This window comes from Sphaerodactylus townsendi, linkage group LG08, assembly GCF_021028975.2.
Source record: "Sphaerodactylus townsendi isolate TG3544 linkage group LG08, MPM_Stown_v2.3, whole genome shotgun sequence".
Classification (NCBI taxonomy): domain Eukaryota; kingdom Metazoa; phylum Chordata; class Lepidosauria; order Squamata; family Sphaerodactylidae; genus Sphaerodactylus; species Sphaerodactylus townsendi.
In genome coordinates, this window is record NC_059432.1 from 98,959,135 (window position 1) to 98,978,032 (window position 18,898).

Sequence of the window (18,898 nt, forward strand, 5' to 3'; positions counted from 1 at the left end):
TGCCTTTGGGAGCTCACATGCAGGATGCGAAAGCAATGGCCTTCTGCGGCTGTTGCTCCCGAGCACCTGGACTGTTAAGGCATTTGCAATCTCAGATCAAAGAGGATCACGATTGGTAGTCATAAATCGACTTCTCCTCCATAAATCTGTCCAAGCCCCTTTTAAAGCTATCCAGGTTAGTGGCCATCACCACCTCCTGTGGCAGCATATTCCAAACACCAATCACACGTTGCGTGAAGAAGTGTTTCCTTTTATTAGTCCTAATTCTTCCCCCCATCTCGTTCCTAACATTTCTCCTGCATCTGGGGCCGGCATCTTCAGTGGTGTATCACAGAGAGAAGTGTGTTACACACTGTGTCCAGTGTGTAACAATGTGTAACAAGATCTACCAGATGATGGACACACAGCCCGGAAAACCCACAACAACCAGGAAACACAAAGTTAAGCACACTGGTCAAGAGGGCAATTTTAAGTAGGGCTGCGGGGAATCTATTTCTTTCTTTGGAAGTTGACATTCTGGGACTGGGGGACCCAAGCTCTGCCCCAGGAAAGACAAATTCGTGACTGGCAGGTTGCATGCCAATTGAGACTACCAGCATCACTTATATGACCACAAGTCATATAAAAATTGAAACCCTCCCCAACTATTGGTTGAATTTATTCATTTAAAAAAATCCTGGGCAGCCTTTCCACCCAATTAAAGATCTGCCAGGGTGATTAAAAATTAAATTAAAACATTTAAACATTCCCAATGTTATTAGAAAGCTTTTATTTTATATATATGTATCACACAGACATGATTATATATAAACATTTATAATATTTAACACAATTAAATAAAACGTTACTGTAAATGCATACAAACACACAACCAGGGAGGAGGGCCAATTTACAATTGTCGGGGTATGCAAAACAAAACAAAGCCATCTTCACCTGGTGGCAGAAGACTTATGATAGAAGGAGGCAGACGAATTTCCCCGGGGAGAGAAGACTTTGAAGATTTCACAGGGCATTGTACTTCACTGTACTTTGAAGGGCTAAGGTTACTTATTTATTGTATTCGGCTTATAGGCCACCCTTCCTGCAATACGAGGTTCAATAAAATCTATAGACATTCTCCTCAAAGCACAATGTCATTAATTCCAATAGGCTAATAGTATCTAACTTAAAGCCTGTAAAATCATGATATGCTACACATCACATAGGGAAGGGAGCAAATAGAAGAAGGAGGGGGAAGAGGAGGAGTTTGGATTTACACCCCACCTTTCTCTTCTGTAAGGAGACTCAAGGTGGCTTACAAGCTCCTTCCTCTCCATCTCTCCTTGTGAGATAGGTGGGGCTGACAGAGTTCCCAAGAACTCTGACTAGCCCAAGGTCACCCAGCAGGACTGTAGGAGTGCAGAAAAACATCTGGTTCACCAGATAAGCCTCTGCCACTCAGGTGGAGGAGTGGGGAATCAAACTTGGGTTCTCCAGATTAGAATCCACCTGCTCTTAACCACTACACCACGCTGGCTCTCAAGGGAATAGAGGGAAAAGGAGAGGGATGGGGAAAAGGGAGTTCTGCTACATGGACACTGTCACTATCTCAGTTCTAAGCCTGGCGGAACACATCTGTCTTGCAGGCCCTGAGAAGGTCACCAAGTCCTGCAGGGCCCAGGTCTCACTCCACAGGCTTTCCCCCCCCATTTTTTAAATGAAACCTCTTGAAAAAGCACGTTCCACATCAATTCAACACTTACACAAAATTACACAAAGCTGCTCCTGGAGCTTTGGTCCAGCGCACTCATTCTATGTCCTGAGCACTGCTGCCAAGGCAGTTTCACTTGGCTTCAACTCCAGGAATGTGACTACTGGCAGAGCCCCAGAGGTGTAGTAAAGGGGGAAAGCGCCCGGTGCACTGGCGCGTCCTCTGTCCCCATCCCACTCCTTGGAACTTGCCCTAACCACACCCCACCCCAGGCACGTGCCTGGTGTGTTATGCGACTTCACCCCAGAGCTACACCTCTGCAGAGCCCACAGTAGAGCCAGGGATGGAAGAGAGAAATTATGGCTTCCTCTTTCTCACACCAACCAGTGAGTGGGGGAGTGAAGAGGGGAATTTGGCCAACAATTGACAGCCTCCCTCCAGCAAGACGGCGGCAAAACGAACGGGTGCCCAAAAGGACAAAAGCGACCTAGTAAGTGACCTTGCACAAACGACATTAAAAATACCGGAGCTGTGAAGTTCTCTGTTCAAATCTCACCGTCAGCAAGGCGGTCCTAAGCAGAGTTACGCAACTGAAGTGGACTTCAAATGGAATCAGGACTGCGTTGCAAGCAAGCTGAAATTGTTCAGCTCTGCAGTATGGGAGCAGCAATGCTAAACTCCATTATAGGGCTGATGGAAAGACTCCTGATAATTCATTTATTTATTCACTTACATTATTTATCATCTGCTTTTCAGTGGGGGCCCCCAAAGCATTTTAGATCGATCTCCTCTCCACCATTTTAGGTACATGAAGTGCTGGAAATGTTGCTACCAGATACACTAGAGCATTCTCCATGTTCTGATTAACCCCCATTCCTCATGAGGAGACCTGGGCAGGGGAGGTTCCTGGCAGATTCTGCTCAAAGGCTGAAGCCTACGCACATACCAGAATGTGTCAGTTTTAACCCCTTACCTGCCAAAAAAGGCCACTTTCATGTGCCGCCGGGCAAGCACCTCGCCAATGACGGCCAGCTTGTTTTTATACGCCTGAACTTCCGCCAGATCATCCTCGGTGACGATGCGTTTCAGCTCTGGATTTTTGTAGGTTTCTGTCAACAAACAATTCCTTTATATAGTGGCACGCAACAGGCTCTTTCTCAGCTCAAAGACTTCTCAATGTATCTAACAGACGAATGCATGTAATGGGGAGGGGAAGAATATGGGACCCAACTTTCTGGTCCCAGAAGATAAGGGCACTTAGCCTGTTACCTCAGATTTGACTGGCAAACAGGAGACCCAGACCAAGTATCCCAGCAATGAGCAGTTTAATCTTGACCCACTAAACTACAGGCCTTCACAGGATCACAGGCTGCATGCTCTTCCTAAGTGCTCAGAGAACCCATCAAAGTTAAAAAGTTTCGCCTACCTGTTGCAAAAATTCAAACCTCTTCCCCAAACCAGATTATGTGAAATACGTTATAGGGCGCTTTTGCATTTGAAAATACTCAAGGGGATCCCCTCACTAGTAAAATCGAGAATGTGACAATAATCAGTACAATAAAAGAGAGGTGAAGCCTTAAAAATCTAGCTGAGGTGGGGGGAACCATGAATTTAAACAGAATTTTTAAACTGGTGCTAGAAGACCTGCCATATGTGATCCATTCACAGTCCCAAGAAGTGGAGTTACAAGGAGCAGGGGCAGTGGCCAAGAAGGCCTTGCTGTGGGTCCTAATCATGATAAGAGAAAATTTGTACCCACCAGGGTGAAGACTAAACAATCACAAGGTCTTTTATAACATCATAGCAATGTTGAAGAATTATTTCAAAACAATTTTGTACAATACAGGCACATAGGAACACAGTAATTTTTTTCTTTTTTAACACACAACAGCAAATACTATTGCCAGAATCTAGATAATTACAGGCCTCGTGAAAACTTCAAGGCTGTTAAGCAAAGAATAGGGATTTTTTTCTCAATGCTCTAACACAGTGTTTCTCAACCTTTTCGAGGTCAGGGTTCCCTTGACCTCACTCTTCATATCTCATGGTACCCCTGCCGCCACCCTCCACCTTCCCCTCCCATTGCCCCTCAGCAGCCACACCCCACCTTCCCATCCCAGGGTGAGAGGGAAGCACTGGGGGGGTGGTGAGGTGGCTGCTGACCTGTGGCAGGCCCTGCCCCATGGGACCAGCTCCATGTGTCCCCTTGCTGGCACCCGGTGGGAGACACCACAAAGGAAATGAGGGTGGTGGTGGTAGTGTAGCTGGGTGCCCCTGGGACATGCTCACGGCACCCCAGGGTACCACGGAACCCTGGTTGAGAATGGCTGCTCTAACATATAATCACATTGGGGTCACGCTCTGCAAAATTGTTTTTTCTTATGCCTCTCGCCTCACCCTGTGTTCCTATGTGCCTGTATTGCACAAAATTGTTTTGAAATAATTCTTCAACATTGCTATGATGTTATAAAATACCTTGTGATTTTTTAGTCTTCAGCCTGGTGGGGACAAATTTTCTCTTATCATTACTGTGGGTGTACCTTCCCCTTAATCTTTAGTATGGTGGGTCCTAATCAGACATCCCTCTGGGTTTCCAAAGCACAGCCTCCCTGCCTGACCTCAGAGCACAAGGAGGTATGTAGAGGTGAACGATGTAACTATTACCTTGCTCATTCCTCCCTGTCCACCCCCACTTCCTTGCACTAGTCCATGTGGCTGTTCCTCTTTACTCTCCCCTTACCCAGTACAGTGGTGGGGGGAAAGACCATTGCTGTCCCTTATCTATGACTGCTAAAACATATTTACCTTCTAACTTCTGCCCTCTAGTTGTCCAGAACTCAAGCCTCAAGAGGTCCTGGGAGTCCTTTGCAACTCCGAATCGTTTTACACGATAAAGAAATATTTGCAGCTCTTCTGTCCTGATTTTGCATTTAAAAATATGCCTAACATTGTTCACTTTATCAGCAGCATGTATCACTTATCTGCCCCCCTCTGAAAGGTTCCAAGACATTCAACCTGCCGTTCTTCAGAGCTCATTAAGCAAATACAGTTATCAAACATTCCTCCAATTCCAAAGTTCCCACTGATTGGCTGGTTGCTGTGACATCACGGCAGTTACTCTGTGGAAACCAGAACAGCCATGACACTCCCTTAGCCCAGGACCATCAGAGAAGATCAGTCAATAGCATCAGGCAGGCACTGAAGGGCAGATTCAAGACCCCAGGGAGGCCACATTATGGGAAAATCACACAGCCAAAGTTTAGCTAGATCCTTTCCTAGTTTTACACTGTGTGACCAAACCCCAATAATCTTGGCCAACCTCCTATATTAACCTTGCCCCCTCCAACACTAGAATCCAGTGGTCTCTGAGTCATCCAATAACGAGTTAAAACAATCACATTATTTTGCAAATGCATTATCCAAATATGAAAGAAAGTACGATTCTCAAGATTTTCTTACTGCTCTAAAGATAGGGTCTTTTTTTCCTGCCCTCTCAAACCCTGAGGGATGAATTAGTGGAAACAGTGTACTCTTGTGAATACCAGCACCTTCTCTTTTAACAAAAGAGTACTGCTCCAAAGATGCGTAGCTACCGCCCACCGCACAGTTTAAACTAACCGTTAACAAAATCTGTTCCTTCTGTAATGTAATCCAGCAGCTGTTCAAAAATAGCAGTAATCTTCTTCTTTGCCAGCACAAAGTGTTTCAGAGGGGAGGGATTAGTGTCCGCCATTGTGGAGCTGAAAAAAAGTGAACGGTAGAGAAGTTAGCTGGAACAGTAATTGAAATTCAGTTCCCCCATGTGTGCAATCGAAACAGAAACCAAGGCAGTACTTCATCAGCTCAATTAAGAAACCTACACTGCTTACGTCCTTTCCTTACCATGAGGGGAAGTAGCCCTTTGGCCCGTGGTGGCGAACCTTTGGCACTCCAGATGTTCTGGACTACAATTCCCATCAGCCCCTGGCCATGCTGGCAGGGGCTGATGGGAATTGTAGTCCAGAACATCTGGAGTGCCAAAGGTTCGCCACCACTGCTTTCAGAATCCAGGCCAGAAAGACAAGAGGTTCCTACTACTTTGTGCACTGGGTATGAATATCTCATCTCATCTCCCTCTGGTTAGGGAAAACAGCGATAGCAGGGAAAATGACCACTGGGACAGAACCCCCCGCCCTGGAGGAAGTTATTCCAACAGTTGTCAGCTATTGAGGACAGTTGTACTGCAGTTGACAGGTCACAGATGACAGGTCACAGACATCTTTTCATTCATTCCTGATGTGTTTTCATTAATTCCTGATATAATTTTTATTCATATTTTTTTCAATAATAGAAAATAGAAGGCAGACATTAAAAATAGCAGAACAGTAAAAGAAAAAAAGGATATTTTCAAATATAATTCTAAGCACTAGGGAACTAGCATATTTAAACAATGTGCTTCACAAGCAAATTCTAATAATCGAATATACTAATACAATATAAACATTGATGTATGATTACTGTCATTAGTTTCTAGTCACACTTCTTACAAGCTATATATCATCACATCAAATTTTCACCTTTTAACTTATTCTGATTGTTCATAAAACTTCCCCCTGGTCCTTGTTTAACCCATAATATCGTATTCTTATGTTTATACATAAGTCTCTTCAACCTTTATATCTTATTGATCTTATTTTTAGGAGTAATGTGAAAAAATGATTCCATTTTCTTGGAATTCTTGATTCAGTTTTCTGTTCATAAAATTTGTTAAAGTAATTCTCCATAAACATCTTGCTTTATGAATGGAAGGGGTTCTTCTAGTAAGCACTATCTCAGCTCCTTCTCATTCACCACTACTTTGCTTAAGGGAATGGGAGAGAAATTCACCCATTTAAACAAACCTATGCCAATCACAGTTAGCAATACCAAACTTTTATTTATTTTATTTATTTATTGTTTCGTCTTCTATACCGCCCGATCCCCGAAGGGCTCCGAATGCTTTTAAACATTCAATTTAATTTGGGGTATCTTCTGCAGCCTAGTTTAATTATATTGAATCAGCTTTGCCACACCACAAATGTCAAAAACTTTACTCAGGTGATTCCCAGCTGTAATCCAAGAAAATAAAACAGTATTTACAGAACTCTTTTCCATAGTAAAAGAAGGGAATAAAAATATAACTAGTGCATTAACAAATATCTTACTACATTTAATAAAATCAAAGTGTGTCAGTGTTTATTCATTCAGCAAGATAAGCACAACATAATGAACACACCCTTCTAATCCAACCTGGGTATTTTAATTTAAGGGTTGTGGTACAATCCTAAGAAAAGTAACACCCTTCTAAACTGATTGGTTTCAACAGGTTTAGAATTGCACCACTAATGAAGCATGTATTTTGTTATACACGTTGCACATTTCTTCTTATATATTTCTAGTTATAACTCAAAGTGATGGTAGTGGCATAGTGGTTAAGAGGAGCAGGTGCATTCTAATATGGAGGAACCGGGTTTGATTCCCTGCTCTGCCACTTGAGCTGTGGAGGCTTATCTGGGGAATTCAGATTAGCCTGTGAACTTCAACACACGCCAGCTGGGTAACCTTGGGCTCATCACAGTTCTGCTGAGCTCTCTCAGCCCCACCTACCTCCCAGGGTGTTTGTTGTGAGGGGAGAAGGGAAAGGAGATTGTAAGCCCCTTTGAGTCTCCTTCAGGAGAGAAATGGAGGGATATAAATCCAAACTGTTCTTCTTACCTTCAAAGCTCTAGAACTATCTGGGATCAGGGCACCCGAAGGACTGTATGCTCTTATAGGAACCTGCTCAACTCTAAAGATTGTCAGGTGAGGCTAGCCACTGAAGATGGAACAGGGCAATTTTCATTTGCAGGACCCTTTCTGTGACACTCACACCCCACCTCTGTCCATCTGTCCCCTACTCCATTGAGTTTTAGATAACAAATGAAGGTGCTCTTATGTTCCTGGACATCTGCTGAGATCAGGGGAGGATGTTTTTCTTCCTTGCCCTCTGGGTTGTATTGCTTTCAAGTTGGTGTTTGTTTTCATGTTCCTTATTGTTTCCATTATATTTTGGCCGTAAGCAGACTCATTGTAGGAACCTTTCTATTAAGAAGCAACATAAAAGCACCCAAACCAAATTTTAAAAGCCTACTTTAGGTCCCAACAGAAGGCTAATTTCTTACTAGAAAAATCAGCACAGATCATCTAACAGAGTTCAAATCTGCTTTTATCACGCAAAACCTCTAGAAATTTGGAACTTATGATGGCAGCCTTGAACTGTTATAACTATTAGAAATTTATTTTGAGGCTACGCTACTAAGTGTCAAATACAGACTGAAATTGACCAGTAATATATTAAAGAAATTGCAGGTTAGTCTTGTTGGCCCAAAGGAAAATAAACAAAACCCATGTAATACATATTATTACTACCAACCAAAGAGATACAACATGCCGTTTCACTAATTTTCATTGATCTTCAGAAGCTGAATTAGGCAGATTTTCACAGAATCATAGAGTTGGAAGAGACCACAAGGGCCATCAAGTCCAACCCCCTGACATGCAAGAATACACAATTCAGTAAGAACAGTCTTCTATTTGAGGCCCTGGAAGGCCACCACCAAACTAATGATCTTACTCTGTATACGTGAGTTTTATTTGTATATCCAAGCTGATTGTGACAAAAGGTCTTGCAGTGAGAGAAAAACAGCCAGTGAGGAGCATTGGTTAATAACAGCCCTTTTCCAATTGTGTCATACTGACCTAGAAAAATGCAGAGTGTCAGTATCTTGGCTGTAAGCTGTATACCAGTTCTCTGTGCTATACGGAATCTGGATGGATTATGCTGAAACAATGCCCCACTGTGTGCTGTTCAGCAACACAGTTTCTTACCATACAGTTTCTTCAAACATACTCCATCTCCTGAAATCACGGCTTCAAGTTGATTAGCATCACGCTGTCTACCTGAGAGCATGCCCATGAGATTCTGAACTCATCCATCAAATGTTCAGGTTCAGAGAAAGCACCTGTGAGCCAGCAGGGCCAAATGTGAGTTCTCATGAAGCAATGCACCTTATCCCTCCCTCCTTCAACCCATATTCCAAATACCATTCAAAACAAAAGAGCAAATGTGACCTTTCCAAAACAGACTCCACAGAGGTTCTCTTGACTGTTTCCCAAATGACTCAGCTTTTTCTGTCAAGGGGAGAACTTGGGGATTCAATCCCACCTAACCACGTGCATCTCAGCATCTATTAAGAACCCACTACACACATCCAGGGAAGTGGGTTCCATACCACAAAAGCTCATACCAGAATTAAATACTATCAGCCTTTAAGGTGGCCCAAAATTCCTTGGAACACATGGGGCTACCTTAAACCAAGTCAGACCATTGGCTTAACCCAGGTGCTCTCCTCTCTGATTGGCAGTAAATCTAGCCAGGTGCACAGGTCGAGGTCTATCACCTGAGCTCTTTAACTGGAGACGCCATGGGACCCCCTGCATGTGAACCATGTGGTTCTGGCAAGAGGCCGTAATAACTCCTGTTTACGCCCCTCGCCCCTTTCCAGTTGTACAGGAACTTATTTGGCTGTTGAGGGTTTTGTGACTGATGTGGGGAAACCTCCCACAGCCAGCTGATTCCGGCCATGAAAGCCTTACACAACACACAGGTTATTATTTAGACGAGGATGAGAGGGATGATAAATAGAGAGCTCTCATGGGGCTTTCCGACTCCTCCCGGTCCCCCGACGCACAGAACGTCAACCGAAAGTTTCACCGCTCCCACTACCTTTCCATGACAACATGCTCGGCGCTGTATATAAGTTAGCAGGGAACTTGGAGTTCCCATGAGATCTGCCAGAGAGAAACACCGTGGCTGAGCGTGTAAATTGCAAGCGTGTCAATTACAAGCCCACCAACCCCAACAAGCTCCCCTTCCCCGTCTTCTCCGGCCAATTACCTGCTCGTGCTCGCCTCCCCCCGCTGGCCTCCGCGGCGACCTCCGCCTCCTGCCCTCACGCGACCGGGAGGCGGCCAACTCCACTTCCGCCGCCACTGACCCTCTTCCTCCTCCCGGCTCTGGGCGCCGACATCTTTAGTGAGGGCGCCGCTGCGGGCGTCAGGTTCTGCTTCTGCGCATACACTTTGGCTGTTTCCGTTGCAGTGATTGGAAGTTCTGTTCCCATTTCGGAAAAGGAGAGACTTGAGCGCAGAGCATTCCCGCTTTGCATTTCATAAGGGGATCTAATGCAGAATGGAAGCCACCGTAGCCTCCATGCAGGTCAATGGAGGCAGGTTGGAACTGGCTTCACGTCCGGGCCAGTCCTAGGGGCAAATTAGGGTTGCTTGCCAACTCCAGGTTGGAAAATGCCTGAAGGTTAGGGGATTGAACATGGGGAAGTTCAGCTTGGGGGAGTGGGAGATCTCAAGGTCCTACCTGGAGGATGGCAACCCTAACCCAGGTTGAGCCTGCAGCTGAAACTGCCATTTCCTCTGAAGTTGGGAGATCCACTGTTCATTCTTGGAGACCTGCAGACCTCAACAGCAGATTGGAAATTCTGGCTGAAAGAGAGCCAATGGGTTTAGGCCTGGAAAACCGACCACAACCTGCTTTTGATCCCTTTGGGGCAAGATACTTTACATTCTATTAGTCCAGTACTGCCTAATCTGAAACCCACATATTAGGGCCACGCTGACATAAAACAGATACTTCTGTAAAGGAGATCCCCAGAAGTGAAAGAAAAATCCACAAACCTAAAAATATTACCTTGGGGAGGGGCTTTTTGCCATCAAATCACATCTGACCCAGTGGGGTTTCCAAGGTAAGAGCTGTTCAGAGGTGGTTTGCAGGTTCCCTTTCTCTGTGTTACAGCCCTGGCATTCCTTGGAGGTCTTCCATCCAAATATTAGCCAGGGTGAGTGTGTGTGACTGGCCCAAGATCACCCGGCAAGTTTCCGTAGCACAGTGGGTTTCCCAGATCCTAGTCTGACACTTTAACCACTGCATCAGACTGGCTCTCTGGGAGGCTTAAATCCTCTCAAATAGAAGGCTGTACACATACAGATAGTGGACTTCTGTGGAGGCAGCATCAGCAGCTGGAGTCATGCCAGACTTGGCCATGACATCATTCTGGGAGATATTCTGGGCCTAGCCATGGTAATACTAGTGTCTGGGAGCTCCAGACCCACACCGTGGTTCCCACATACCATCACCACTGTGGCTGCGTCTGGAAGTGCTGCAGAAGCCTGGAGCCACACTGGGCTAGGTGACAAGGGAGGGAGTTGAAAGAGCTACACCTGGGCTCAACGCGGGGTGGGAAGGATGGGATTCCCCCCATAAGCCTCACAGGTCCCCACTTGTAAATACTTAAATAATGAGTGCTTTATGCGGAATGTAAGAAAAGCAGGTCTACAGCCAATAACAGTGGTAGCTAAAAATATAATATATAGGTGTGTTACAATTAATTTCCCTTTCAAACAAAAAGGGTTTATCTCCAAGCTTACAGATTTTGATCTTCATGTTACTAGACATAACCTACTTTAGGCTTTGGAATTGAGACAAAACAGTGTCTGTCCATATCTTTTAAATATTCAACACAGTTTATTTTTACTGACAAAATATTATTCATCCATTAGGTTCTAAGATTTAATTAGCAACATTGTTGAATATTTCTACAGGCAACGATTTAATATCCCAATGTCTATAACCAAGAGTAAAGCAGGTACCTCGTCACCTGGAGGAAGAAAAATGTGCATCAGGTGGATACGTCCGTGCAGCTACTCCAATCACTGGAAGGGACGGCAGCATTATAGGAACAAAGCAGCATAACCCTTCCAAGGGCCAAGCTTAGAAAGAAGCCAATTGTCAGATTTACTGATACCCATATGAGGTTGATGAGCATGCATAGATTTCAGCTGTCAAGCTGCAGCTCTTGGAAAGCAATCCTAAGCAGGTCTATTCAGAATACTACTCAGGTATATTCAGCGGGGCTTACTCCCAGGAAAATGTTCACCACGTCTAATCTTTGAAATTGGGAGCCTGCCACTCAGACACGGATATCAAATGCAAATATTTAGATGAGCAGATTCTGCTCCACCGAAATCTAAACATTCCCTCCATGCTCTTGAAAATTTTAAAGCTGAAATGACAAATTTTGAATATATGTCAAAGTTTATGCCCAACATTTTTTGCATGGTATCCCTTGGAAGTGGAGTATATCAGCCCTTAGTTCTATTCAAGTTGTACCAGACAAAACGCCTAATTTGATAGGGTGTGCATAACGATATTGATGTGGACACAGCTGGATTTGAGGAGCACTTGAGGACACAGCTGGATTTCAGGAGCGCTTGAAAGATCAACAAGGCTTCTAGGCAGAAGCTTCTGAGAATCAAGGCTCCCCTCACTACCTGAAACTAATATGGACACGTACAAGTTTCTGTGTATTTATTTCCCTTCACACGTACAAAAAGACTTTATGCTATTTGTGCCTTAAGATGCCAACGATACATGCCATTATTACACAGTCAACAGTGACATGCACAATCCACCCACCCCAGGATTGAATAGTCAGATGTGTGCATGTATTTCTACTGAGCTCAGCAAACACTGCAGCCAGCCAGTACAGAAAAAAGAGACAAAACACATAGATGACTACTTATTGCACTTCAGTTATTATTATAAATGTACAGAATGCCTCACGAACAACCTGTAAGCAAAGAGGCATAAGTGAAAAGACGTGCTTGTGCAGGTTTGTGTGTCGTATGTGTGTAAGCTTGAAAAAATGTCAGCTGACTTCTCTGTAGCCTGCTCACACTATCCCGTGATAGCAATGCCTGCCTCACCAGGGCAACGAAAACCAGAACAAAATACACTGAAAAAGGTTCTCAGAAGTTGCCGTCTGTGTTCAAATACAGTTTAACTCTCTTCTGAAACATTCTTTCTGGTTGTGAGTATTGTGTGAATCATCAAATACATCATCAAATACACGTTTAAAAGGACAACAAGGTATCCGAGTTCCAGACCCAATAACGCTGACGTGTCCACTAAGGCAGGATTCCACTGCGGTCAGATCCACATCACAGTTGCGGCTACGCCTAACACGACTCCTCCAGTGGCTACTGAAACAAGGGATCTGGAAGAGGGCGGAGCGGAGAAATGTTTTTGCGGCTTGGTCTTCACGTAGCACATGGAAATTACGTTGTGATTCTAATGTTCTGGGCTAGGAGGGGGAAAAAACAACAACCAACAAAACCGATCAAGGACTTTCATGCACCTGCAGGTGACTCAAGAGCTCTTTTTCACTGCCAAACCTCATCAAGCAATCCGTGCATTTGTGAGGCAGCTCAGAGGAATGCCTGAAGTCCAGGTGAGTCTTGAGGTCTCCGAGCTGCCCGGTGGAATATTCACAATATTGACACAGATAAATCCCTTCAGACACGTGAGTGTTCAAGTGTTTGCAATATTCCAGCATACCCGAAAAGCCCTTCCCGCAGTCGTCACAAACGTGGGGGAATATTTTGGTGTGCTCGATCGCCACGTGTCGGTTGACGTTGGTGTGAAGCCTGCTCCGGAAGCCGCACACTTGGCACACAAAGAAGTTCCTGCACTTGTCGAAACTGATTTTGTTGACCAGGCTGTACTGCCCCGGCGGCTGCCTGCTGTGGTAGCTGTCGCTCAGCTCGATCAGCCGGCCGGCGTGCTCGTTCACCACGTGGCTGTGCAGGTCCTCCGGGTCGCTCGTTTCGTGCTCGCAGAACTGGCACAGGTACTGCTCGTCGCAGCTGTGTTCCTGGAAATGGAGGTACAGCTCGCTGCTGGAGGAGAACTGGACGTCGCACTGCTCGCACCAGTAAAGGTGGTCGCTGAAGTGCGTGTCCGCGATGTGCTGGCTCAGGTTCTCAAACATCACCGTCTTATAATCACAGTACTTGCAGATGTAGGGGTCTTCCTCGTGGATTTTTAAGTGTTCAATGAGCACCTTTTTAGAGGAGAAGCTCTCCTTGCACACCCGGCAGATGTTGCCCTCGAGGCACGTCTTGTGCTTCAGGACAATGTGCTGCTTTAAATCAGAGAAATACTTGCTGTTGAATGTGCAGCGTTCGCACTTGTACAAGCCGCTGCTGTTGGCCCTCAGCAAAGGCCATTTGGGCTGAATGGTGACGTTCGAAGGGGGGTTCTTCCCCAGTGCCTTGCAGCTTTCCAATGGGATCTCCTCAGCCTCCTCTGCCTCCAGCTTTTCGGGGGAAACTGTCTGAGTTTCTATGTCATGAACTTCCACAGCCTGGACCTCTGTAGTGGAAATCTCCACTGTCTGAATATCCAGAGGTTTTTCTTCTTCAGTTAAGGTGTCACTGAAAATAGGTGACTCACAGGTGTCTTTATAAATGCCATTATTAGCTGGTTTATCTGTAAGAGACATGAAAGAGGCAAAACCCAAATTAGGAGGAGATGCCATTTGGTGAAATCTTTTGGAAGATTTCATTATTACAGTATGTTAGACAATAGGCTGGCTTTGCATTGGATCACATCACGCTGTACTTATGAACTCTCTCAGCCTCAAGTTCCATCTGTACATATAGCAATGATGATCTATACTCTGTTCCACAGAAAGATGATGGTAGGGTTATATATTTCCCCGCCACAGAACAAAGCATGCCCGACCTTCTTTGTTGTAGAATGCTCCACCTGGGTCTCAGTGCCTACCTAGCCCTGCTCTCCCCATCCATTTGAAAGTAAAAATATATTTTGGCATAAATGCTCTTGTAACAAAATACCATGTTTAATAATGCACAAAATAATGGGCGTGTAAAAATGAATGATAATTCTCATATTTGCTCAGGACTACATTTTAATGCGGACGCATGCAATTTTCTCAACTGATGCACCTCAACTGACTGAACTGTCATCTTTCGGTGGAACAGAGTATTAACTCACAGACTGAGTTGAAGGTGACAGGAATTATAAACATGTGTACATGGTAAGCATTGCACATCAAAAGCAATCCTGAAATACACAGCCTGCTTTCAGTGTATCATTAAGATGGCAACCCTACACATTAATATTTGACAGACAATTCCACTGATTTCTGAAAAGTACATTGTAAGGGTTTTAAGGGGTCTTTTTACTATTTCAACCAGTATTTCCTCATGAATTGAAGATTCTTTCTAGAGAACAAAATTGGTGCCTTGATATGTGCAACTTTGGCACTACAATCTTCCATTTACCTTTCTTTTTAGAGTCCACAAAGTGTGGCCCGGTGACATTAGACTGGGCCCCACTCCACTGAGATGTCCCAGCATGCACTGGGCTGCCATCCTCATCGGTATCTGTGCTGTGTACTGCAGTATGAAATCTACCTGTTGAGAAAAGGGACGTTTGGTGTTCTCATCCTAAATCAGATCGAACATTTTGCAAGAACCTTTCATATGATTATAAATATAAACTTGAGGCTCAGGATAAAGGAGCATCATTTTAAAAGAATGTTGACTGACCTTCTGCTTTTCTCCAGCCAAGCAAGCAACACAGTACCCATGTTATGCCATTCACATATTTTTACAACGATGATTAAAGGAGCATTGAATAAAAGCTTAAAACAATTTTCAAGCATGTACATATCCACATGAACTAACTCTACAGCAGATATATTAAAAAATCTCACACGCACACCCCAACCAAAAAACCAAAACAAAACACATAGCACCGTTCTTTCTGCCAAACAGCAAAGGGCCAAAATAAAGTGTCCACTCTGCTCAGATCCTCTGAAGATGCCAGCCACAGATGCAGGCGAATTGTCAGGAGAAAATACTACTGGAATATTACATACGGCCCGAAATACCCACAACATCCAAATGATGTGTAATATTTTGAGGCCATAAAGCATTGTTTGGAATAACTCCACTTTTAACGGTAATGATGATGGGAAGATCAAAGGGTTTTTTTCGCCTGATCCGCTTTTACTAATCGAAAAATAAGTGCTATAAAGTAAGTGCTATAAAGTATATTTTTGTAAAGAATTTCTTCTCTCCCAGGGATGCAGTCCCATATGATCACACGCACACTGAGATTTTTCAAAACATTCCCTTTATCCTATCTATTTTTAGATGTCTTCATTAAAAGCTTCCACAATAATGGCTACAAATAAAATCCTGGCTTCCAGAAAGTCACTGGGAGTGCTGGTTATTGATTTCATTAAATCAGAATATATGTGAAAATCCTATAGCCTGTAAATGGAGATCTGTTCACAGAACAGTGCTTCTCTCAGGCTCAGGGAACACCCAGGAACAGCACTGGCTGAAACATCAGAGTCTGCAGTTAACAACCCTCCTCCCCCCAATATGTTTGGGGCAAGGAAATCGAGTATGCAATTAAACCCCTTTTTTCTACAGAAGGAAAAACAATTTCAAAAATGTATTGTCGAAGGCTTTCACGGCCGGATTCAACTAGTTGTGGTGGGTTTTCCGGGCTGTGTGGCCGTGGACTGGTCGATCTTGTTCCTAACGTTTCGCCTGCATATGTGGCTGGCATCTTCAGAGGTGTATCACAGAGCGAAGTCTGTTACACATTGGGTCTAGTGACTTCTCTCTGTGATACACATCTGAAGATGCCAGCCACAGATGCAGGTGAAACGTTAGGAACAAGATCGACCAGTCCACAGCCACACAGCCCGGAAAACCCACCACAACCATTTTCGAAAATACTTTCTAACATGCCAGCTCTTTCTGAACTCAAATATGTCAGAAACACAAAAGTATTATAAGAGAATGGTCAACAACAATGAATTATCTGCCCACTGTCTCATTGCAATCAGGACGTGCCTGTGCATGTGTTAATGCCTCAAGTCACTTCAGACCTATGACAATTCTGTTACTGACCTCCAAAATGTCGGGGGGAGGGGGGGTGGCAAGGTAACCCTGTCCTTCTGGTACATTTATGAAAAATGTAGCAAGACACTACCTTACCTCGATTATCAGAAGATTTCAAGTCTAACTGTTTCATAGAACAGACGCTGTAACAATGATCGGAAAATATGCCACTGTTGTCGATGTATTTCGGTAAACCTGAAGAATCTAGAGAAAGTCAGGGAAGAAAAGAGGCAAATGTCAGCTTGTCTATTGGACGCAGGCACACAAAACTTTTGCTACTTTTTCATGATGGCCACTGGTACTAAAACAATATTTAGAATTAACATAGTGATTCATGTTTCAATAGATGCCACTGGCAAGATTATTAACTGTGTTGCATTGAATTCAAAATGATTAACTTTGTTTTTTTATTTACTTTCTATTTTTAAAAAGACAATCAAAAGCAACAACCAAGAACACACAGAAAAAGTTACATTAAAAAAGGAAGAGGGAGGGCTCCCAATTTCCCCTGTCCAAACATAATCATAAAGGACAAATTTTCCATTTGATCTTTACTTAAGTTAAAGAGTTCATTCTTAATTGACATACTAATAAAAATAATACCTTTCTCTATTATATCTATTTACTTATACTTCCACTCTTCAAAACCACAAATCATCACTTCATTTTCCCACTTTATCTAAAAAGTCTATGGGAAAAAAAGTCTATGGGTTTCTAACTGTCAATGAATTTAGCGAAGTTCTTTTCTCTAATCAAAGAGGTCAGTTTGGACATCTCTGCCAGTTCCAGTAACTTCCAAAACTGTTCATCTATAGCAGGGGTAGGGAACCTGCGGCTCTCCAGATGTTCAGTCCCCCCAACCCCCCCCCCCCCCTCCCCCCCCCCCCCAGCCCCCCCCCCCCCCGCACCCCCGCCCCCTCCCCACCCCCCCGCCCACCCCACCACCCCCCCCCCCCCCCCCCCCCCCCCCCCACCCCCCCCCCCCCCCACCCCCCCCCCCCCCACCCCCCCCCCCCCCCACCCCCCCCCCCCCCCACCCCCCCCCCCCCCCACCCCCCCCCCCCCCCACCCCCCCCCCCCCCCACCCCCCCCCCCCCCCACCCCCCCCCCCCCCCACCCCCCCCCCCCCCCACCCCCCCCCCCCCCCACCCCCCCCCCCCCCCACCCCCCCCCCCCCCCACCCCCCCCCCCCCCCACCCCCCCCCCCCCCCACCCCCCCCCCCCCCCACCCCCCCCCCCCCCCACCCCCCCCCCCCCCCACCCCCCCCCCCCCCCACCCCCCCCCCCCCCCACCCCCCCCCCCCCCCACCCCCCCCCCCCCCCACCCCCCCCCCCCCCCACCCCCCCCCCCCCCCACCCCCCCCCCCCCCCACCCCCCCCCCCCCCCACCCCCCCCCCCCCCCACCCCCCCCCCCCCCCACCCCCCCCCCCCCCCACCCCCCCCCCCCCCCACCCCCCCCCCCCCCCACCCCCCCCCCCCCCCACCCCCCCCCCCCCCCACCCCCCCCCCCCCCCACCCCCCCCCCCCCCCACCCCCCCCCCCCCCCACCCCCCCCCCCCCCCACCCCCCCCCCCCCCCACCCCCCCCCCCCCCCACCCCCCCCCCCCCCCACCCCCCCCCCCCCCCACCCCCCCCCCCCCCCACCCCCCCCCCCCCCCACCCCCCCCCCCCCCCACCCCCCCCCCCCCCCACCCCCCCCCCCCCCCACCCCCCCCCCCCCCCACCCCCCCCCCCCCCCACCCCCCCCCCCCCCCACCCCCCCCCCCCCCCACCCCCCCCCCCCCCCACCCCCCCCCCCCCCCACCCCCCCCCCCCCCCACCCCCCCCCCCCCCCACCCCCCCCCCCCCCCACCCCCCCCCCCCCCCACCCCCCCCCCCCCCCACCCCCCCCCCCCCCCACCCCCCCCCCCCCCCACCCCCCCCCCCCCCCACCCCCCCCCCCCCCCACCCCCCCCCCCCCCCACCCCCCCCCCCCCCCACCCCCCCCCCCCCCCACCCCCCCCCCCCCCCACCCCCCCCCCCCCCCACCCCCCCCCCCCCCCACCCCCCCCCCCCCCCACCCCCCCCCCCCCCCACCCCCCCCCCCCCCCACCCCCCCCCCCCCCCACCCCCCCCCCCCCCCACCCCCCCCCCCCCCCACCCCCCCCCCCCCCCACCCCCCCCCCCCCCCACCCCCCCCCCCCCCCACCCCCCCCCCCCCCCACCCCCCCCCCCCCCCACCCCCCCCCCCCCCCACCCCCCCCCCCCCCCACCCCCCCCCCCCCCCACCCCCCCCCCCCCCCACCCCCCCCCCCCCCCACCCCCCCCCCCCCCCACCCCCCCCCCCCCCCACCCCCCCCCCCCCCCACCCC

General features: G+C 47.8%; 2 protein-coding genes across 3 annotated transcripts in view; both read right to left on the reverse strand.

Annotated features, from left to right (window-relative positions):
- MFN1 (mitofusin 1) overlaps positions 1–9,777 on the reverse strand; it is a 39,752-nt gene extending 29,975 nt beyond the window's left edge. Inside the window, exons 1-3 of one of the 2 annotated variants that reach the window (XM_048505898.1) lie at positions 9,645–9,777; positions 5,309–5,430; positions 2,664–2,799 (exon numbers count right to left, since the gene is read on the reverse strand). In XM_048505898.1, coding sequence (XP_048361855.1) covers positions 2,664–2,799; positions 5,309–5,423 — 251 coding nt within the window. In that variant the 5' untranslated portion in view covers positions 5,424–5,430; positions 9,645–9,777. Of the gene's footprint in view, positions 1–2,663; positions 2,800–5,308; positions 5,431–9,644 lie in introns of those variants that run through there. The other variant, XM_048505899.1, reaches the window with a different exon arrangement.
- Positions 9,778–11,265: 1,488 nt separating this feature from the next.
- ZNF639 (zinc finger protein 639) overlaps positions 11,266–18,898 on the reverse strand; it is a 33,085-nt gene continuing 25,452 nt past the window's right edge. Inside the window, exons 4-6 of the mRNA XM_048506713.1 lie at positions 16,643–16,752; positions 14,909–15,040; positions 11,266–14,090 (exon numbers count right to left, since the gene is read on the reverse strand). Coding sequence (XP_048362670.1) covers positions 12,940–14,090; positions 14,909–15,040; positions 16,643–16,752 — 1,393 coding nt within the window. The 3' untranslated portion in view covers positions 11,266–12,939. The remainder of the gene's footprint in view (positions 14,091–14,908; positions 15,041–16,642; positions 16,753–18,898) is intronic.